Source organism: Musca autumnalis, unplaced genomic scaffold, assembly GCF_047663935.1.
Source record: "Musca autumnalis isolate F117 unplaced genomic scaffold, ASM4766393v1 scaffold_1, whole genome shotgun sequence".
Lineage (NCBI taxonomy): Eukaryota > Metazoa > Arthropoda > Insecta > Diptera > Muscidae > Musca > Musca autumnalis.
In genome coordinates this window covers 257,137,025-257,155,168 of record NW_027411644.1, presented here as the reverse complement: position 1 = coordinate 257,155,168, position 18,144 = coordinate 257,137,025, and the positions used below count along the sequence as shown (strand labels likewise).

At 36.5% G+C, this 18,144-nt stretch overlaps 1 protein-coding gene across 7 annotated transcripts in view; it reads left to right on the top strand.

Annotated features, from left to right (window-relative positions):
• Nucleotides 1–18,144, top strand: part of FER (tyrosine-protein kinase Fer) — a 287,316-nt gene that overhangs the window by 257,099 nt on the left and 12,073 nt on the right. For 2 of the 7 annotated variants that reach the window (XM_073960880.1, XM_073960881.1), the window contains exon 8: nucleotides 1,746–1,940. The exons of 2 other annotated variants lie outside the window; for them this stretch is intronic. In XM_073960880.1, the coding sequence (XP_073816981.1) occupies nucleotides 1,746–1,940 (195 nt within the window). Of the gene's footprint in view, nucleotides 1–1,745; nucleotides 3,615–12,509; nucleotides 13,024–18,144 lie in introns of those variants that run through there. 3 more of the 7 variants (XM_073960878.1, XM_073960879.1, XM_073960884.1) reach the window with 2 other exon arrangements.

Sequence of the window (18,144 nt, the reverse complement as noted above, 5' to 3'; positions counted from 1 at the left end):
ATTGGATACCAAACGCTATGTGCCTTTTGATTGTCAGTCTAGGAAACCGGCAGAGGAGGTGCTTGATTATTTCGGTCTCTTTTACATTTTCACATAGCCTGGCAGTACTGAATGTTTGTTGTCCTCCCACTTACTTGTCATAGATCTAATGGTTCAATGACCAATAATGTCCGATACAATAATTCTGATCTTTGATTTGCGAAGTGAGAGAAGAGACGCATTTCTACGTCCTGAGATTGCCGGTCATATTGACTTCGATACCTTGCATACAGGTGCGTCCTCTCAGATCTTTACGGTTTTCTTTATAATATTTTCTTTATTTAGTTTGTGGTGAAAGAAGCCGAAGACTAAAATTTCGAGTCATCTAACTGCTGTTGTTGCTGTAAGGGCATATGATATGTTTGCGTGTTCGTTTTCCAGCATAATCTTGAACCTTGAATGAATCCACACTATGGTGAATAGGATGACTGTCACGGTAACACCCTACCAAGAAAAGCAGCGAGAACATGCCATTTTATTAGCGTACAGGAATAATCTTCGTCTTCTCATGGTCCCCTGATGGCATAAGGAGGCACACTGTTACAGTTCCCATGGCGGCGTTATTTCATATTGTATAGCTTACCACAGATCGACCTTAACGAATTACATGTGATCATCAAGGTTTCTTTATCTGCATTGCAACAAGGGTTCTTTATCTGCTGCAGCTAGGGCCTTCTAGACCTTGTTCCTACCTCTCAGCTTGTGGCAGATAACTGTGGCATGCGAGGAAGACGTGAAAATACCCAGATACTGTCGAATCTTGTGGGTAGTTAGTGATCGGAATTCTATTAGAGTTGTAGGAACTAGTTCCTTGTACTAGTTCCAAAACGTATGAGTAACATCATAAAATGTAACGTGTGATATTAAGTATACGCAGTTTGTTCATAGAAAAATATGTGGGCCATTGGAACTGCGAAGTGAACGAAATAGTTCCATATAGTTCCTTTGGCACAACTCTAAATTCGGTTACTATCAACCAGGATATTTAGTTCTGTACCCATCTCTAGCGTCCATGTGGTGACCGTAAAGTTGGCGGATATTTGCATATTCCTCGCATGGGGAAAAGGTGGTTATATCGATTAAATAGGAATTCAGCCTTTCACAAATGACATTAGGGAAGATACACGACGCCAAACTCGTGCAATATCCGCATACGAACTCAATGCTGTCTAAAAACTATGGAGTTTAGGTTAAACAGTTCCGCGGATATTATCCCACCTTGGGAACTCCCTATACCACTCTACTGGACTTCCTTGTTCCTGTATTCCACGTACAACTGGCGTCCACACACATATACATAATTGATAATCCAAAGTTTCAAACTATGCCGGAGGGTAGGCTGCATGAAGTCCTCAAACAATATGGAGTCCTTGTCAGTTCAAGATGCGTTTTATAAGTTGACCGGCACCAACACTGTTCTATCGCACAACTTCTTTCAGAATGTTTTCTGTTTTCAGTTATAAACGGACTCGAAATATTAATTCGAATCTTAGAACACTTTGGATAAGAACAACTTAATTTTCGATCACATTTTTAGAAAAAAAAAGTCATAGGAAATCCTTTACATAGAAATGGTGAATGAATCCAACTACATATATAAAGTTAACACGATTTTGAATTTTCCTTCTTCCTTCTCCAACTCCTTTTTGATACACTAACCACAACAAAAAACTAAAACTACAACACTACACACTCCTACAATTTAGAACTCCCATGCCAATACAACAAGTGTAAGTATATTCAATGAACTAAGGCGGCGTGGTGGTGTTTTGACTCTACTGCGAGGACGACATTTCAAACGTAAATCAACACCACAGCCCACCACACCAACAGCAGCGGCTCGAGCCAAACGTTTAAGCAGTAAACTGAAACCACGCTCTCAGAGTTTGGGTTCACTATCGGTAATTAGTCCAAATAGCCCAGCAAAATATGAGCCTATTACTAACCCACCCATGCGCATGGCTGCCAGTTTTGAAGCTAATAACAATCAAGGTTTTATGCATGATTTAAGTGATTTTGTTAAGGAGCTGACACCGCCACTAAGATTTATGCCTTCCAAGCTAAGACGCAGCATGAGTCATGGTTCGATATTGATGCGCAATGAACAGCTGAGGGAACACGAGGAAGATGAATATGATGAAAAGAAATGGTCGTATAATAACAATAATCATATTTATGCGGATTTAGATTTGAAGGAAGAAAAGAAGGAGCCAGAAGCAGAGGAGAAGAGGGAGGAACAAAAGAGAAGCCCAGAAAAGGTGGTATTGGATAAGAAATGTGAGGAGGAAATACTGGTGTCTACCCTGGGCGAACAACAGCAGGTGGTAATTGAAATCAACACGATACCGGCCAGTATTAAGGATGAAATAACAACGGAGAAAAATAAAGAAAACGGAGAAAATAAAGATTTAGGGGAGGAGGGAACAATAGTGGAAGAACCAAAGGAAATTATCGTTTGCAACCAGGAAATAGCCCTAAGCTCCAATCCCCCTGAATGTAATGATAATAAACCAATTCCGGAAGTTATGCAAAATTCCATAGATGCCCATTTGGATCGCATAGATGAATTAAATCGTACACTAGACAATCGTCTTAAGCGTACCATTTCCCCACAACAGGTCACCGATTTGGATGCCATAGAATCAGCAGAAATTATAGATGTCATAACTAGGCCCATTAGTGGCAATGCCCATGATATAAAGCGTATTTCAACTTCAAGTTCAGATCGTGAAATACCCATTACCATGCAAAATGATAAGAACAAAAAGAGATCCTTGTCTTTCTCACAGAAATCCATTAATGCCATTCTATGTAATATTAAGGAGTTCTCAAAGAGTCCCTTAACTAAAATGCATAAATCTGTGGATAGTAAGGATAGTCCTGAAAAGGAAGATACCGGGTGTTTCAATTCAATGAAAACAACAACGGTAAATGATAATAAAAGCTCAGAGGGAACATCATCTTCGACAACATCTTCATCCGTACACTCAAGGACAGCAGCGGGGGTAACAGTTACACCACCCTCCACAACAAATTATCCAGAAACCCATCAGGATTCTGGTAATGGCCAACATAGCTCCTCAACCCTTAGTTCGCCATCAACACACACAGATCCCTTAATCGATTCTTCAAGTCATTCAAAAACCCCACAAACAACCAACACTGCCAATGCATCCAATCCGTCCAAGGATTCTACCTCAAAACTCAAATTTAAAGTGCCAAAAATACAAAAGAAATCCAAAGCCATACGCCAAACATTCCGTTCCAAATTCATAAATTTCCAATTGCGCAAAGGTAAACTGTGTAAGGTATGCACCAAACGCAGACGTATACATCCCAGTAAAAGTGTTTTTGATTTTGCCAAAGAATTTAATTTAAACTCCGAAACTTCAGAAGAAAATAGTGAAGAATTTTGCACATGTCCAGTGGGATCACCACATGTGGGCAAACATCATCGACATCGGCCATTTAGTGTCGATCACTCACATGACGATGATGAGGATGGCGGAGAATCAAGCGATGATGTACTCTCCATGAAGGACCATTGCTATTGTGTTCCCAGTTTGGCAACAACAGTGAGTAGCATTCATTTTGAAACAAAACCCAATGAAGAATGTGAAAGAAAAAACAAAAAACGATTGATTGTTGTCTCATCTTTGCATCTTTAGAGTGGAGAGCTTTTTAAAATAAATATTATACTCGTATATGGGGTTGATCAACCCAAACTGCACCAGTCTCACTATGTTATATTAATTTTATTATAATTTCTTTTGTAGTAGATTGATTGTTTTATTCAAGCACTTCAGTACCTGACATGATTGTAAAGCAAAAGATCATTTTAGTTTTAAGCTATTTAATTTTAAGTTTTTTTATATTGTATTTAGTTGTTGTTAAAGTTGTTTAAAATATTTATAAGTCGATTGTTTTGTAGCTTTTATCCATTGCAGCTTTTCGTTATGTTGTTGCAAAGTTGGATTATTTATCATGTAGCCAGTTTATAAAGCATGTCTTTTTTGAGTTATTTTTATTTTGCATGTATGTTCTTTAACATTAATCTTGCTGTGACACTTTAAATTGTGAATTTATATTCTACATTTTTAAATAGAGATTATATAATAATTACTTCAATTGAATGAACACATTTTTCAAACGAAGAAATATGAAAAAAATATTTAATATTTAACCAACGGTCACCCGTCTGTCTACTGATCGCCGGTTCATGTATTCTTACAACAGATTAAACCTACAATCGGGCACATATTAGCTCAGTTCCTTTACGTGCAAGAATCTTCAACTTTTACTACTTTTTACTCGAAAAGCGTTCCTTTACTTCAGACACAATACAATTCATATGGGAGCAGTTTACAACTTTTACTACTTTTACCGGTTTTACCATTTTCAAAAGTAAAGGAACATACCAATTATTACATATTACAGTGTTTTATTTAACTTGCTTTGGTGTCCGTTTAGTTCAAATCTGGTAACTCATTTTTAACACAGTTGCAGTTGACCAATCGAACTGAAACTTTGCACACTTTTCATATTTAGATGACAATAAATGAATATGGAATCAAAACCAATATTGGTCCATTATACAGTGTTTTATTTAACTTGCATTTCAAATCTGGTAACTCATTTTTGGCATAGTTGCTGTTGATCCTTCGAACTAAAACTTTGCACACTTTTCAGATTTGGATGACAATACATGAATATGAAACCAAATCCAATATGGGTCCATTTTTTCCTATAGCCCCATATAGCGGTACCACCCGATTTAGTTCAAATCTAGTAACTCATTTTTAACGCAGTTGCAGTTCACCAATCGAACTGAAACTTTGCACACTTTTCAGATTTGGATGACAATACATGAATATGAAACCAAATCCAATATGGGCCCATTTTTTCCTATAGCCCCCAAATAGTGGTACCACCCAATTTCAGGTATTTTGAGGATTTTATCTTCATTTTTGCCCGAATTAGCTGTCATTTGGCATTTGGGATTTCCAATGATACAGACATTTACCCACCAAAAATTGTGAACATATGTCCAGGTTTTGGTTTAGCCCCCTTATGCGGTACCACCCGATTTCAAGTATTATGAGGATTTTATCTTCATTTTTAGACCGAAACTTCCTCACTAAAAATAGGATTTGGTATAGCCCCCATATAGCAGTTCCACCTGATTTCAAGTGTTTTAAGGATGTTATCTTCATTTTTAACCCTAATAGGCTGTAATTTGGCATTTGGGGTTCCCAATGGTACTGAAACTTCCCTAACAAAAATTGTGGACATAGGTCCAGGTTTTGGTATAGCCCCCATATAGCGGTACGGGCCGATTTCAAGAGTTTTTAGGATTTTATCTTCATTTTTAGGCCGAATTGGCTGTAATTGGCATTTGGAGTCCCCAATGGTACAGAAACTTCTCCACCAAAAATTGTTGACATAGGTCCAGGTTTTGGTATAGCCCTCATATTGTGGTACCACCCGATTTCAAGTGTTTAAGGATTTTATCTTAATTTTTAGCCAGAATTGGCTGTCACTAGGCATTTGAAGTTCCCAATGGTACAGAAACTTCTCTAACAAAAATTATGGACATAAGTCCAGGTTTTGGTATAGCCTTTATATAACGGTACTACACGATTTCAGGCATTTTAAAGTTTTTATCTAAATTTTCGGCCTAAATTGACTATAATTTTGTTCTCAGTGGCCAAAAAAAATGTTTCTAAAAGTTGAAAATAAAAAATAATTTCAAAAAATTAAGTTTCAGTGTTTTATTTATAAGTGCACTTAAAACTAGAAAATAATTTGTCGCTTAGCCTCAATAAATATATTCTTTCTCATGATGATGAAGCGACAAATTATTTGTATAAAACAATGAATCTTAATTTTTTTTAAATTATTTTTTATAAATAAATTAAATTTATTGGTCTGTTCCAGAACTGGAAGAATCTACTAATTTTTGCACTGTGCAACAAAATTCAATTTTATTTTTCAAAATGATGGGAAAAACTGTTTAGATTATGAAAGTAGACCTAAAAATATGAGACACATGTATCGGCATTTTTAAAGTTTACATCGGAAAGTAAACAAAGTAGGAGGGACAAGTTCCGTCCATTTCAACATTTTTCAAAATATTCGAATTAAGATATCTTGGAATCCTTGCATTTTGGGTACATAGTGTCTTTGGCAACTTTACAGAGGAGGATGTGGGGAATATTTTTGTTACAAATTTCAACCCTCATGCTGTTCATCAAAGTGGTCTTTTTGTCCTTTTTTCGAAAATCTTTCAATATCTCCTTTAAAATGTGATCATATCAAATCCAAATACTCTACAAAACTGTTCGCCATAAAATTTTACTATAGGTCTCAGAATACACCAAATCTGTAAATCTTATCTAATCGCCAGGAATCTTTAAAAATGAAAAACACGTTTTAGGGTTAAAGTCGGACTTCATCTGAGTTTATTCAAAATTGTCCCACAAAACATAATTTTAGGGATATGACGTCAAAGACAAAAATATTCTTAGTCAAATTTCACTATTTCAAATACACGATTTGGCGACGTCCAAAATAATACAGTGATGGAAGTAACTCCTGCTTTGGTGACATATACGGAATTAACCCTAGAAATGTACATAAATGGCTATATCCTAATTGGATTTGTTATGGTCATTCATGATACAGCTATTTATGTACATTTCTAGGGTTAATTCATGTAAATTTCTAGGGTTGATTCCATATATGTCACCAAAGCAGGAGTTACTTCCATCACTGTATTATTTTGGACCTCGCCAAATCGTGTATGTGAGATCCCATATGACAGTTATATTTTCACTGCACCATAGCCGTAGACCTCCCTTGTATTTTCCCACAATATATAAAAAACCAATGGTTTATCTATCGTACTTTAAATTAAAAGTACTAAAAATACGCAATTTTACAAATTCCGATCTGGGTTTTCTATATTTTTCAAATATATATTCACCACAAATTTTCAAAAGCTGTTTAAATGGAGCGCACAACAGTTTTCGTATGAATTCATAACGAAAACCCATCAATAAAATATTTATAGTGTCCAATCACAACGACAATCGGGATAAAATTTGTAAAATATGGCCCAAAAAACAATGGTTCAAAAACAATGGCTGCTATGAATGTTATATGTTATAGTTACAGATTTCTTTTATTCAGAGACTCATAGTGAAATTTGGTTTGGAACATTTCTTCTTTTTACCATATCCCCAAAAAGTGAAGGATTTTGTTAGATTTTGATCCAGTATGGAATTATGTAAAATTAACAGTCCAAAATTAAAACAAATAATTTCATTCTAAAATATATAAATTTGTAATCTAATTTTCTTAAGGAAATAGTAAACCTAGATATATGGTTTATTCTGAAACTCATAGTGAAATTTTGACACTTTTCACCTAGAACCAAGTTTTATATTACTTTCATGTATCAACTCGAAAAAGAGGGACAAAATTTCATCAAAAAAATTGGGACATATTTTCATGTTTTTTTCAGCAAAATTGATACTGATATTTTCACCATATATAATGTAAATAGACATTTCATTTCTTTGGTGACCCATAGTGAAATTTGACGAAGAATATTTTTATCTTTGACGTCATCTCCCTAAAAATTTTTTTTGTGGGACAATTTTGAATAAACTCAGATGAAGTCCGACTTTAACCCTAAAACGTTTTTTTCATTTTTAAAGATTCCTGGCGATTAGATAAGATTTACAGATCTTGTGTATTCTGAAACCTATAGTGAAATTTTATGGCGAACAATTTTGTAGAATATTTGGATTTGATATGATCGCATTTTAAAGAAATTTTTGAAAGATTTTCAAAAAAAGACCAAAAAGACCCCTTTGACGAACCGCATGTGGGTTAACATTTTTAAAAAAAATATGCCCCACATCCTCCTCTGTAAAGTTGCCAAAGACACTATGTACCTAAAATTCAAGGTTTCCAAAATATCGACCGACATAATATACATATTTATTTTTGCTCTGTAGATGCGTGATTTGCGCGGTGTGTCGGTCGGCTTCTTCTGTTTTCCAACTCTTGGCTCCCAATAGAATATAGGTCCTCGACCTCCTCTTATAACAAAATGTATTGTTTGATGTTTTAAGTTCTGCAAACTTCTCCACAATTTATCTGATGCGCATACATCTCGTCCTCTTCCCTGGGGCCAAGCCTAGCGCTTGCCTAGTGGTTGGTTCGTGCACAATATATTTTAAAGTGTTTTGTTTTGAATTGGATACGTTTTTTATACCCTCAGCCTTTAGGCTAAAGAGGGTATATGCACTTTGATACGACCAAAATTGTGCCCTATCGAAATAATGGTTTTAGACCCCAAGTAAGTTTGGACGAAGTCATTCTCAGACAGTTTGAAGGTGATTTAGTCATGTCCGTCCTTCTAGCTGGCTGGTGCGCACGATAAGTCTCGTACGGATCAACCGATTTGGTTAAAATTTCTGGTATCGTAATATTTTATCTGAACTTAGGTTAAGTTCAAAGATAGGCAAACAACCTCATATAGACGTCAGAAGAATTATGTTTACATCTTTTCTTTAAGTCCGAGGCTGAGGGTATATCTCTGTCGGCACAGCTGACTAATACATTCTTATTTATTTTTTATTACATTAGTTCGAAGTCCTACAACCAAATGGGCTTAACATTCGAATTGTAACAATTGTTCCAAGCTTCTGGAACGATTAGATACTCCATTCCTCGTTTAGCATCACCATTGAAATTCCGTCAGGTGCAAGTGTTTTGTATGATTTTGCGCCTCGAATAACATCTGTTTGAAACCTCGGTTGTGATACTAGGCCGAAATCCGTGCTGAGATTCGCTACTGCAGATACTGCGGAGGAGTAACATCTCGAGGAACTTCGCTACATTTTTTTCGAACGTTTTTCGGGGGCTACCTACCCATTAAGTAGGGATCGTGAACACATCATGATCCGAAAAATGACTGGTGAAAATTATGCATTGAATACTACACCATGTAATTCGAATGATTTCAGTTGTATTTTGATTATTTCATTTGAAATTCGAAACATTTCACTTGTAATTTGAGAATTTCAATTGAATTTATAATTATTTCACTTGTAATTTGATTATTTGATTATCATTTGTAATTAATTCGAATATTTCCATTTGTAATTTGATTTTTTTAATTTGTAATTAAATTTTTTTCATTTGTAATTTCAACTGAAAATATTCAAATTACAAATGAAAAAAATCGAATTTCAAATTAAATAATTCGAATTACAAATGAACAAATTCAAATTTCAGTTGGAATTCTCAAATTACAAATTAAATAATTCGAAATTCAATTAAAATTCTTACATTACAAGTGAAATATTTCGAATTTAGACTGAAATTATTCGAATTACATGTGAAAATGGCGTAGTTGATGCATCTGTAACATTGCCCATCCTCCTCAGCTGGAAGAAATCGCAAAGTCGCTATCAGGATGCCCCTTCTTACATGTTCCAATATTGCAGCACGTGTGATGCTCTATCCACCTTTCCCGTTTGTGTTCACCAGCTAACCTCTAACTCTCGGGTTACTTGAGTTTGTACTGCCAAGCTCATCTTCGCAAATCGCGTCGTCTCTGCTGGGAAATTAGGTATTATTTCGAATATTCGACCAGCAGGAACACTGGTCTGACTGAAGTCACGTCATTCGTCAGACCAAGTCACACGTGGATATGACAGTCTCCTCCAATCTTGGAGGAGTGACCTCGTTCATGGTGCAAAATTTTGATCCACCTATCTGCCCACCCATCGCTATCTCTCTCCGGTCATTTCTCGCGACTGAATGCCGTAGCTCATGATGTTCATTAAAATCTCCTAAAGCCAGCCGGTTAACGCCTTCCAACAATGGCCTGATGTCGAATGACGCATGGCGAATAACGCATGACACAGCTATTAATCGGAGGTATATAAACGTTCATTCTATCTCACGGGCTCAATAGTTGACCGCTAACCTCATACATTCCAAGTATGTGCCACTAGAGTTCATCTCAAGCGTTATAGGTATGTACTGACTAGTACAGTGGGAATGCAAGTCCACCACCTCCACTTTATGTACGATTCAAGTCCAGTACGTTGAATCCACCCATCTATTCAACTCAGTCTGCTGGTGTTGCTCAACTTTTTGAATCGCAGTGACAAGAGATGGACGAATCTACAAGAACTTAAGTGTTTATTTCTTAGTCGTCCCTATAGTACCTAGTTATTTTTGTGCATAGTTGTTGTTGTTTAGTGTCATGATCGTCATACGCAGGGATGCCAACTGTTCCGAGGTAAAAATCGCTACAGATATTAATTCTTTAGCGATTTTTACCTCGAAACTGTTAGAATGCATGTTTAAACAGTTGTTTTTGTACGTCAAAAATCACCACAAGTAGCAGAAAAACCACGAACATGGCATCCCTGGTGGTACGTGACCATTATCCTTCTCTTTCTCATTAAATTCACAATCTTATTGATCTTTTCACGAAGACCATCGCAGTTGAACTGCAGGAATCTTACATTATCTGAAGGCGGCGAGGAAGATTCGCTGGGGATCAAGTTGGTGCAGCACGAAGCAATACTATCCCTATCGCTGTACTCCCTAAGGAAGGCCAGACTTTAAAAATTCTTGAAATGTATCTATTCATGGCATCCGTTGCATCTAACCGACACCGATCTGTGGGGGAAAAGATGGTGACAAACGGATCAAAACCATGGTTTATTATTATTTTTATTATTTTCTCTCCCGGAAAGGTCCAAAAGAACTCGAATCAGGCATTCCAGGATATAGCGCTCCCAAAATAAAACAAGTAAGAAAGGCGTTAAGTTCGGCCCGGCCGTTCTTGTTATACCCTTCACCACGAGTTGTATTGAAGAAGATTAAATATCAAATTCCAGGAATTTCGGTAAATAATGTGGCTAACTTTCAAAATACCGAAAACTGTGATGTACCGTTCTATGGGGGTTATATGACGGCGTGGACCTATATCGACATATTTAGATGGCAAAGTTGAATACCCCCAACGAAGACTAATTTCAATGGATTATTGTGGCCATAACCTTCAAAATACCGAAAATTGGGAGGTATCGTTCTATGGGGGCGTGGACCGGTACCGGCACATTTCTGGGGAAAGTTGTATACCATTAAAGAAGACTAAGTACCAAATTTCAGTCATTTCGGTGGAATATTGAGGCCAAATACCGCAAATCGGGAGGTACAATTCTATGGGGGCTATATGAAGGCTTTGGCCTATACCTTTACAATACCGAAAATCGGGTGGTACCGTTCTATGGGAGCTATATCAAAACGTGGACCCATATATCCCATTTGCAATTCCAAACATCCTAGGAGTAATAGAATCTTCTACACCAAATTGCAAAGCTCTATCTTAAAAATTGCGACCTGTATCTTGATTTCAACAGACTGACAGACGGATTTGGTTATATCGACTGATCAACAATATATATACTTTATAGGATCTTCAATGAATATTTCAATGTGTTACAAACGGAATGACAAATTTAATTATAACCCTTGGCCAAGGTGCTGATATCTTCTCGGATCAATCCGTAACATCAAACCGGTCGTCTAGGGTTTGATTTAGTTGAGTATCTTCATCTGACGTATTAACATCAATTCCTTGTTAGTACCACCATATATTCGAATTCGGTATACACGATTGTAAGGCTTCCGAGTAAATATCAGATGAAATTACTTCATGTTTTTTTATTTAATTTTTTTTTCTTTCAGGATCGTAAACATAGCTCATGAATTTACCTTTGAGGTGTTAATCTAAACCTATTAACAGCCTATAGCTTTTCATATTATTTTTTCATAGCATCAATTTGGGTTACCCTTTTCATCATGCAGGCATTCCCAAAGAAATTTTCTAGAGAATATTAAAAGTTTTATACACGTATCTCTTTATATGTTGACTAATACAGGGATTATGAGCAAAATGTGTTTTATTCGAATTATCTATAAACAATTTTCGAAATAGTAAAAATATATGCATTTTGGACTCTTCTAGTTCAACAAAAAAAGAGTGACGCAGTACTACAGATGACAGCACACTCATTTTGGGTAGGTGAAAAGAAAACAACAATTTTGTCACTATGCCAAGAAAAATTGATGGGAAGCAGTCAAAGTAATTTGCTGAGTCCAATCTAGCAACAAAACAAAGCTCTTTTGTAGAGCACTTTTCAATAACTTAACATTTTAATGAAGTATTCCACCCCACAGCCAACTAAATGTCATTCACTAATCATGAACTTTTCGTTTGGCAGATAAATGTTACAAGTTCAACAGGAAATTGTCTGGGCCCCCTCTAAATTGATTTACCAAGAGACTGTGGGGATGTCTTAAGAGATTTGTGTTATATATTCTCTTTTGTTATTCTGGCGATTAGATGAGATTTTGAAATAAAAATTTATTTTATTGTCGTAGGTTTTTAAAGCGTGTGGCCGTGTGTGCTATTTTTTCGAATTTCAACAAAAACGAAATTTTGTTTTCTCAAAGGCTTTTCTTTTTGTTATTCGGAACAGTTTTCTTTCAATGGCAGTTGTTGTGCGGTAATAATTTTGTTTCGCTGAACCGGGCCAAAATATTTTCTTTTTTTCAATTTTCATTGAAGAAAATGCGTAAAGATTTTTTAGTGACGTATTAGTGAAAAAATAAAAACAAAGTTAATTTATGCAAAATTAATAAAATTATAAAGCATTTCGAAACAAAAAAAATTTGCATTTAATAAATTATAAACTAAAACAAAATCTTTATTTTAAATAATGTTGAAAAGTGTCTGAAATTACAATGAGTAGCACATCCGGTCAAAGTAGCAACTGCAGTGATTCGGCAGGAAATTTCTCTTTAATATTCTTTCATAACTGCCACCATTTAAATGGTCCACCAAAACCACCGGCACGCAAAAAACGTCCCAAATCAATGTTTAATGTAAGTGAAGAAGCAAATGTGATTTCTATTTTTAAAGATGCGATGTATTAAAAAAAATTCTAAAATATTTCCATTTATCAGTCAATATGGTAAATACTAGAAATCATTGGAAATTAACCAACCCACACTGTGTTGCTTTATTTGTTGATGCAATCGCTCATCTAAATATGTATTATAGAAAAAATAATATACAAAATTAGTATACCTGAAATGTTGATGTAAACATTTAGTTGGGTTTTGATAGAATACTGGAATATTAATAATAGTGACGTTAACTATCTGAACCAACTCGGTCGGGCATAACTTTTTGGCAAGAAAAAAGCTCAAGGGAAAAAGATCAGAAATCAATTCTTAAAAATAGTAATTGGTGTCATTCTTGAAGAAAGCCAAATCTTATTAGAAACAGAAACAATCCTCAAAAAATCAAATAGTTCTCAATGACATACAATTCGTAACGGTTAATGCAATTAATTATATTTATAGAAAATTTAGGAAATTGTTATAACAGATGTGTTTGCGGAAAAATTTTTAACTTTATTGGGATAGCTCTCGCAGTACTACCCATTACAACTGTAATGTTTTTTTTTTAAAAAACAACAAAAACTGGGTTTGCTTTTTTCATTATGCCACCGGCTCAGGGTGTATCACTGTCGGCAAAGCCGACTGATACTTTTTTCCTTATGCGTTGCAAGTCAGGGGGCTACCCTACATCTTACTTTGTTCACACACGTATTTTTATACCCTCAACATTTATGCTAACGAGGGTATATGGTAAAATTCAAATTTCCTTTACAATTCCATCGAGAAAAAAATTAAAAAAATTTTGACAAGCACATTCACGATTTTTGTTACATGGGTTAAGAAAAAAATCGTGGTTTCAAATATGTTCGCGTTCACAAAATTGGATGCTGCGCCCAAAAGTTATGGGGGGTTTTATTCCCTTATAAAGAAAAAATATTTAAAAATTCCCTTTGTGTTGCAATACCAAAATGTATATATAAATCGGTAACAACATTTAATATCTATCCGTAGACGCCTAAATATTAGCTAAATTTATTTTCATTTTCGCGGAAAATCAAAAAATAATGAAGGAATCTTGGAGTAAATTTTATTTATTCTTACTCAGAGTCCATAAAAATCTCTAAAAAATAAACTAAAAATACGTACAGAATCTTGACAATGTCCAGAAAAATTTGAGACCAAAATTTTATTGATTAGGATTTTAAATTGCATATTGCAGCTACAACAAAAGACAAAAGTTTATTGTTGGAACATTATTTCAAGAATATATTTTTTGGTTTAATACGAAAAATTTGAGAAAATTTTTTTGGAGTTATTCTACTATTTCGCTAAATTTCCTAACAAAACCTGAATTATTTTGCTAAAACTTCTTCAAGGAAAATAGTTTATCATCGTGAAAGTATATTTGCATAGTGTGATAAGCAATAGAATTAGGAAATAAAGAGTGATATTGATATTACAATCAAAGAAAAAACATAAAAGTTAAAAACCGTATAACGCGCGAAATAGTTAAAATCAGTTGAGGCGCATGTGCTTTTCGCATAGAGCGAGTGCATCTCTGTCAATATGTTTGCATTTTTCCATGTTTCATTTAACCGCAAAAGTCTGTCTGTCTGGCTGGCTGGAGCGCACGATAACTCTCGAACGGATGAACCGATTCGGTTCAAATTTTGGCATTCGTAATATTTTGCCAAAACTTACTTTAAGTTCGAAGATGGGCTATATCGGTCCACTCCTTCCGGTACCTCCCCCACAAAAGTTCGAAAATGTTCGGAAAATTTGTGCGAACGATAACTCTTGAAGGGAGTAACCGATTTGGTCCAAACATTGTCTATCCTGAAATGCGTACCAGACTTAGATAAGGTTTCAACATGGACTCAATCGGTCCACTCCTTCGGGTACCTCCCACACAAAATTTCGGAAAAGTTCAGTTTAGGGTCATCGCTTTGATTTTTGTTTTAGCAACTTGTATTCACTGCCCCCCATACGACGGTACAAGTTTCATCAGGGGCAAGTCCACACTTCCTCAGAAAATAGCCTGAAAGTTGCAAAAAACCCCTTTGACACCGTGTGAGGTGGTTGGAGTGCAAGATAACTCTCGAACGGATCTGCCGATTCGGTCTTAAATTTTGCCTTAGTAATATTTTGTCCAAATATAGTTTAAGTTCGAAGATAAGCCATATCGGTCTACTGCTTCAGGTACCTCCCCCACAAAAGTTCAAAAATGTTCGGATAAATTGTTCGTACGGTAACTCTTGAAGGGAGTGGCCGAATTGGTCCATACATTACACATCCTAATATATCTACCAGATATAGATCAGGTTGAAATATAGACTATATTTGTCTACTCCATCCGGTACCTCCCACACAAAATTTCGGATAAGTTCACTTTAAGACCTGACATCGAATCACTTTGATTTTTGTTGAAGCAACTTACATTCGCTGCCTCAATTACGACGGCAAAAGTTTTTTAGGGGCAAGTCCATTCTTGAGCAAACCATATGGTACCATATGTAGTGGCTGGAGATCTACTTCCATAATGGTCAATGTCGATCTATTCCTTTTAGAAGTTCCTCCGCAAAACTTTTGATCTTTAATCCTAATCAAAATTTTTAAAACCCCCTAAATGCATACGTTTTTCGGAAAAAATTGTTTCAATATACATAGGCTGAGGGTATATCTCTGTCGGCGAAGCCGACTGATACTTTTTTACTTGTTTATTCCTTTTTTCCCCTATCTCAACTAATTCCGATACATTCGTTTTGTAGTATGCTTTGCAACAGATCGGTCGTCTCTAAGTTATATATTTTGGAACATCTGCCATATGGTAGCTTCTATTCTCTTCAGGTCTTTAAGGACTCCGCGTTACTCCCTAAAACTCTACTCTTTTCCGTCTATACAGACTAACTTAACCTCCCATATAAGTCGTGGAATTTGGTTTTCATTATTTTACAGCAAAGACTCCGATTTGGTCGTGTATAAAATCTTCCTTCTGTTCTTCTCACGAAAATTCATTTGTGGTTGTCGGTACTCTCTCTTTAACTCATCAATAAAGATTACCTTTGAATCGCCTATAAATTTTCTTTGGTTCTTTTAGAAAGCTCTTCCATCAACGATATAAGGACTTCTTTCAATACGTCTATAAAGACTCCCATTAGAAGTCTATAAAGCCTTCCTTCAGCTCGTCCGTCTCTCTTCCGCCCCTCTATAAAACCTCTATTCTGCCTGTCCACAAAGATTCCCTTTATATTTTATATAAAGACTCTATAAGAATCCCTTCATCTCGTCTGTAAAAACTCCTTTCAGCTCGTCTATAAAGACTCCCTTCAGCTCGTCTATAAAGACTCCCTTCAGCTCGTCTATAAAAACTCCCTTCATCACGTCTATAAAGACTCCCTTCATCACGTCTATAAAGACTCCCTTCAGCTCGTCTATAAAGACTCCCTTCAGCTCGTCTACAAAGACTCCCTTCAGCTCGTCTATAAAGACTGTCTTCAGCTCGTCTATAAAGACTGTCTTCAGCTCGTCTATAAAGACTGTCTTCAGCCCGTCTATAAAGACTCACTTCAGCTCCTCTATAAAGACTCACTTCAGCTCATCTATAAAGACTCACTTCAGCTCGTCTATACAGACTCCCTTCAGCTCGTCTATAAAGACTCCCTTCAGCTCGTTTATAAAGCCTCACATCAGCTCGTCTATAAAGACTCACTTCAGCTCCTCTACAAAGACTCACTTCAGCTTCTCTATAAATACTCCCTTCAGCTCGTCTATAAAGACTCCCTTCAGCTCGTCTACAAAGACTCCCTTCAGCTCGCCTATAAAGACTCCCTTCAGCTCGTCTACAAAGACTCCCTTCAGCTCGTCTATAAAGACTCCCTTCAGCTCGTCTATAATGATTCCCTTCAGTTCGTCTATAAAGACTCCCTTCAGCTCGTCTATAAAGACTCCCTTCAGTTCGTCTATAAAGACTCCCTTCAGCTCGTCTATGAAGACTCCCTTCAGCTCGTCTATGTATAAAGACTCCCTTCAGCTCGTCTATAAAGACTCCCTTCAGCTCGTCTATAAAAACTCCCTTCAGCTCTTCTATACAGACTCCCTTCAGCTCGTCTATAAAGACTCCCTTCAGCTCGTCTACAAACACTCCCTTCAGCTCGTCTATAAAGACTCCCTTCAGCTCGTATATAAAGACTCCCTTCAGCTCGTCTATAAAGACTACCTCCAGTTCGTCTATAAAGACTCCCTTCAGATCGTCTATAAAGACTCCCTTCAGCTCGTCTATAAAGACTCCCTTCAGCTCGTTTATAATGAATCCCTTCAGCTTGTCCATAAAGACTCCATTTAGCTCGTCTATAAAGACTACCTTCAGCTAGTCTACAAAGACTTCCTTCAGCTCGTCTATAAAAACTCCCGTCAGCTCGTCTATAAATACTCCCTTCAACTCGTTTACAAAGACTCAATTGTGCTCGTCTATAAAGACTCCCTTCAGCTCGTCTATAAAGACTCCCTTCAGCTCGTCTATAAAGACTCCCTTCAGCTCGTCTATAAAGAATCTCTTCAGCTTGTCCACAAATACTCCATTTAGCTTCAATAAAGACTCCCTTCAACTCGTCTACAAAGACTCCTGTCAGCTCGTCTATAAAGACTCCAGTCAGCGCGTCTATAAAGACGCACATCAGCTCGTCTATAAAGACTCACTTCGGCTCCTCTATAAAGACTCCCTTCAACTTCTCTATTAAGACTCCCTTCACCTCGTCTATAAAGACTCACTTCATCTTCTCTATAAAGACTCCCTTCAGCTCGTCTATAACGACTCCCTGCGGCTCGTCTATAAAGACTCCCTTCAGCTCGTCTATAAAGACTCCCTTCAGCTCGTCTATAAAGACTCCCTTCAGCTCGTCTATAAAGACTCCCTTCAGCTCGTCTATAAAGACTCCCTTCATCTCGTCTATGAAGACTCCCTTCAGCTCGTCTATAACGACTCCCTTCAGCTCGTCTATAAATCGGGAAATTAAGAAGCAAAATTAGGAATGCTGCTATCGTCAGGACTTAGCGACAACTTTATTTTGCTGGCTGGCTAACTTACCTAACTTACAAATATCG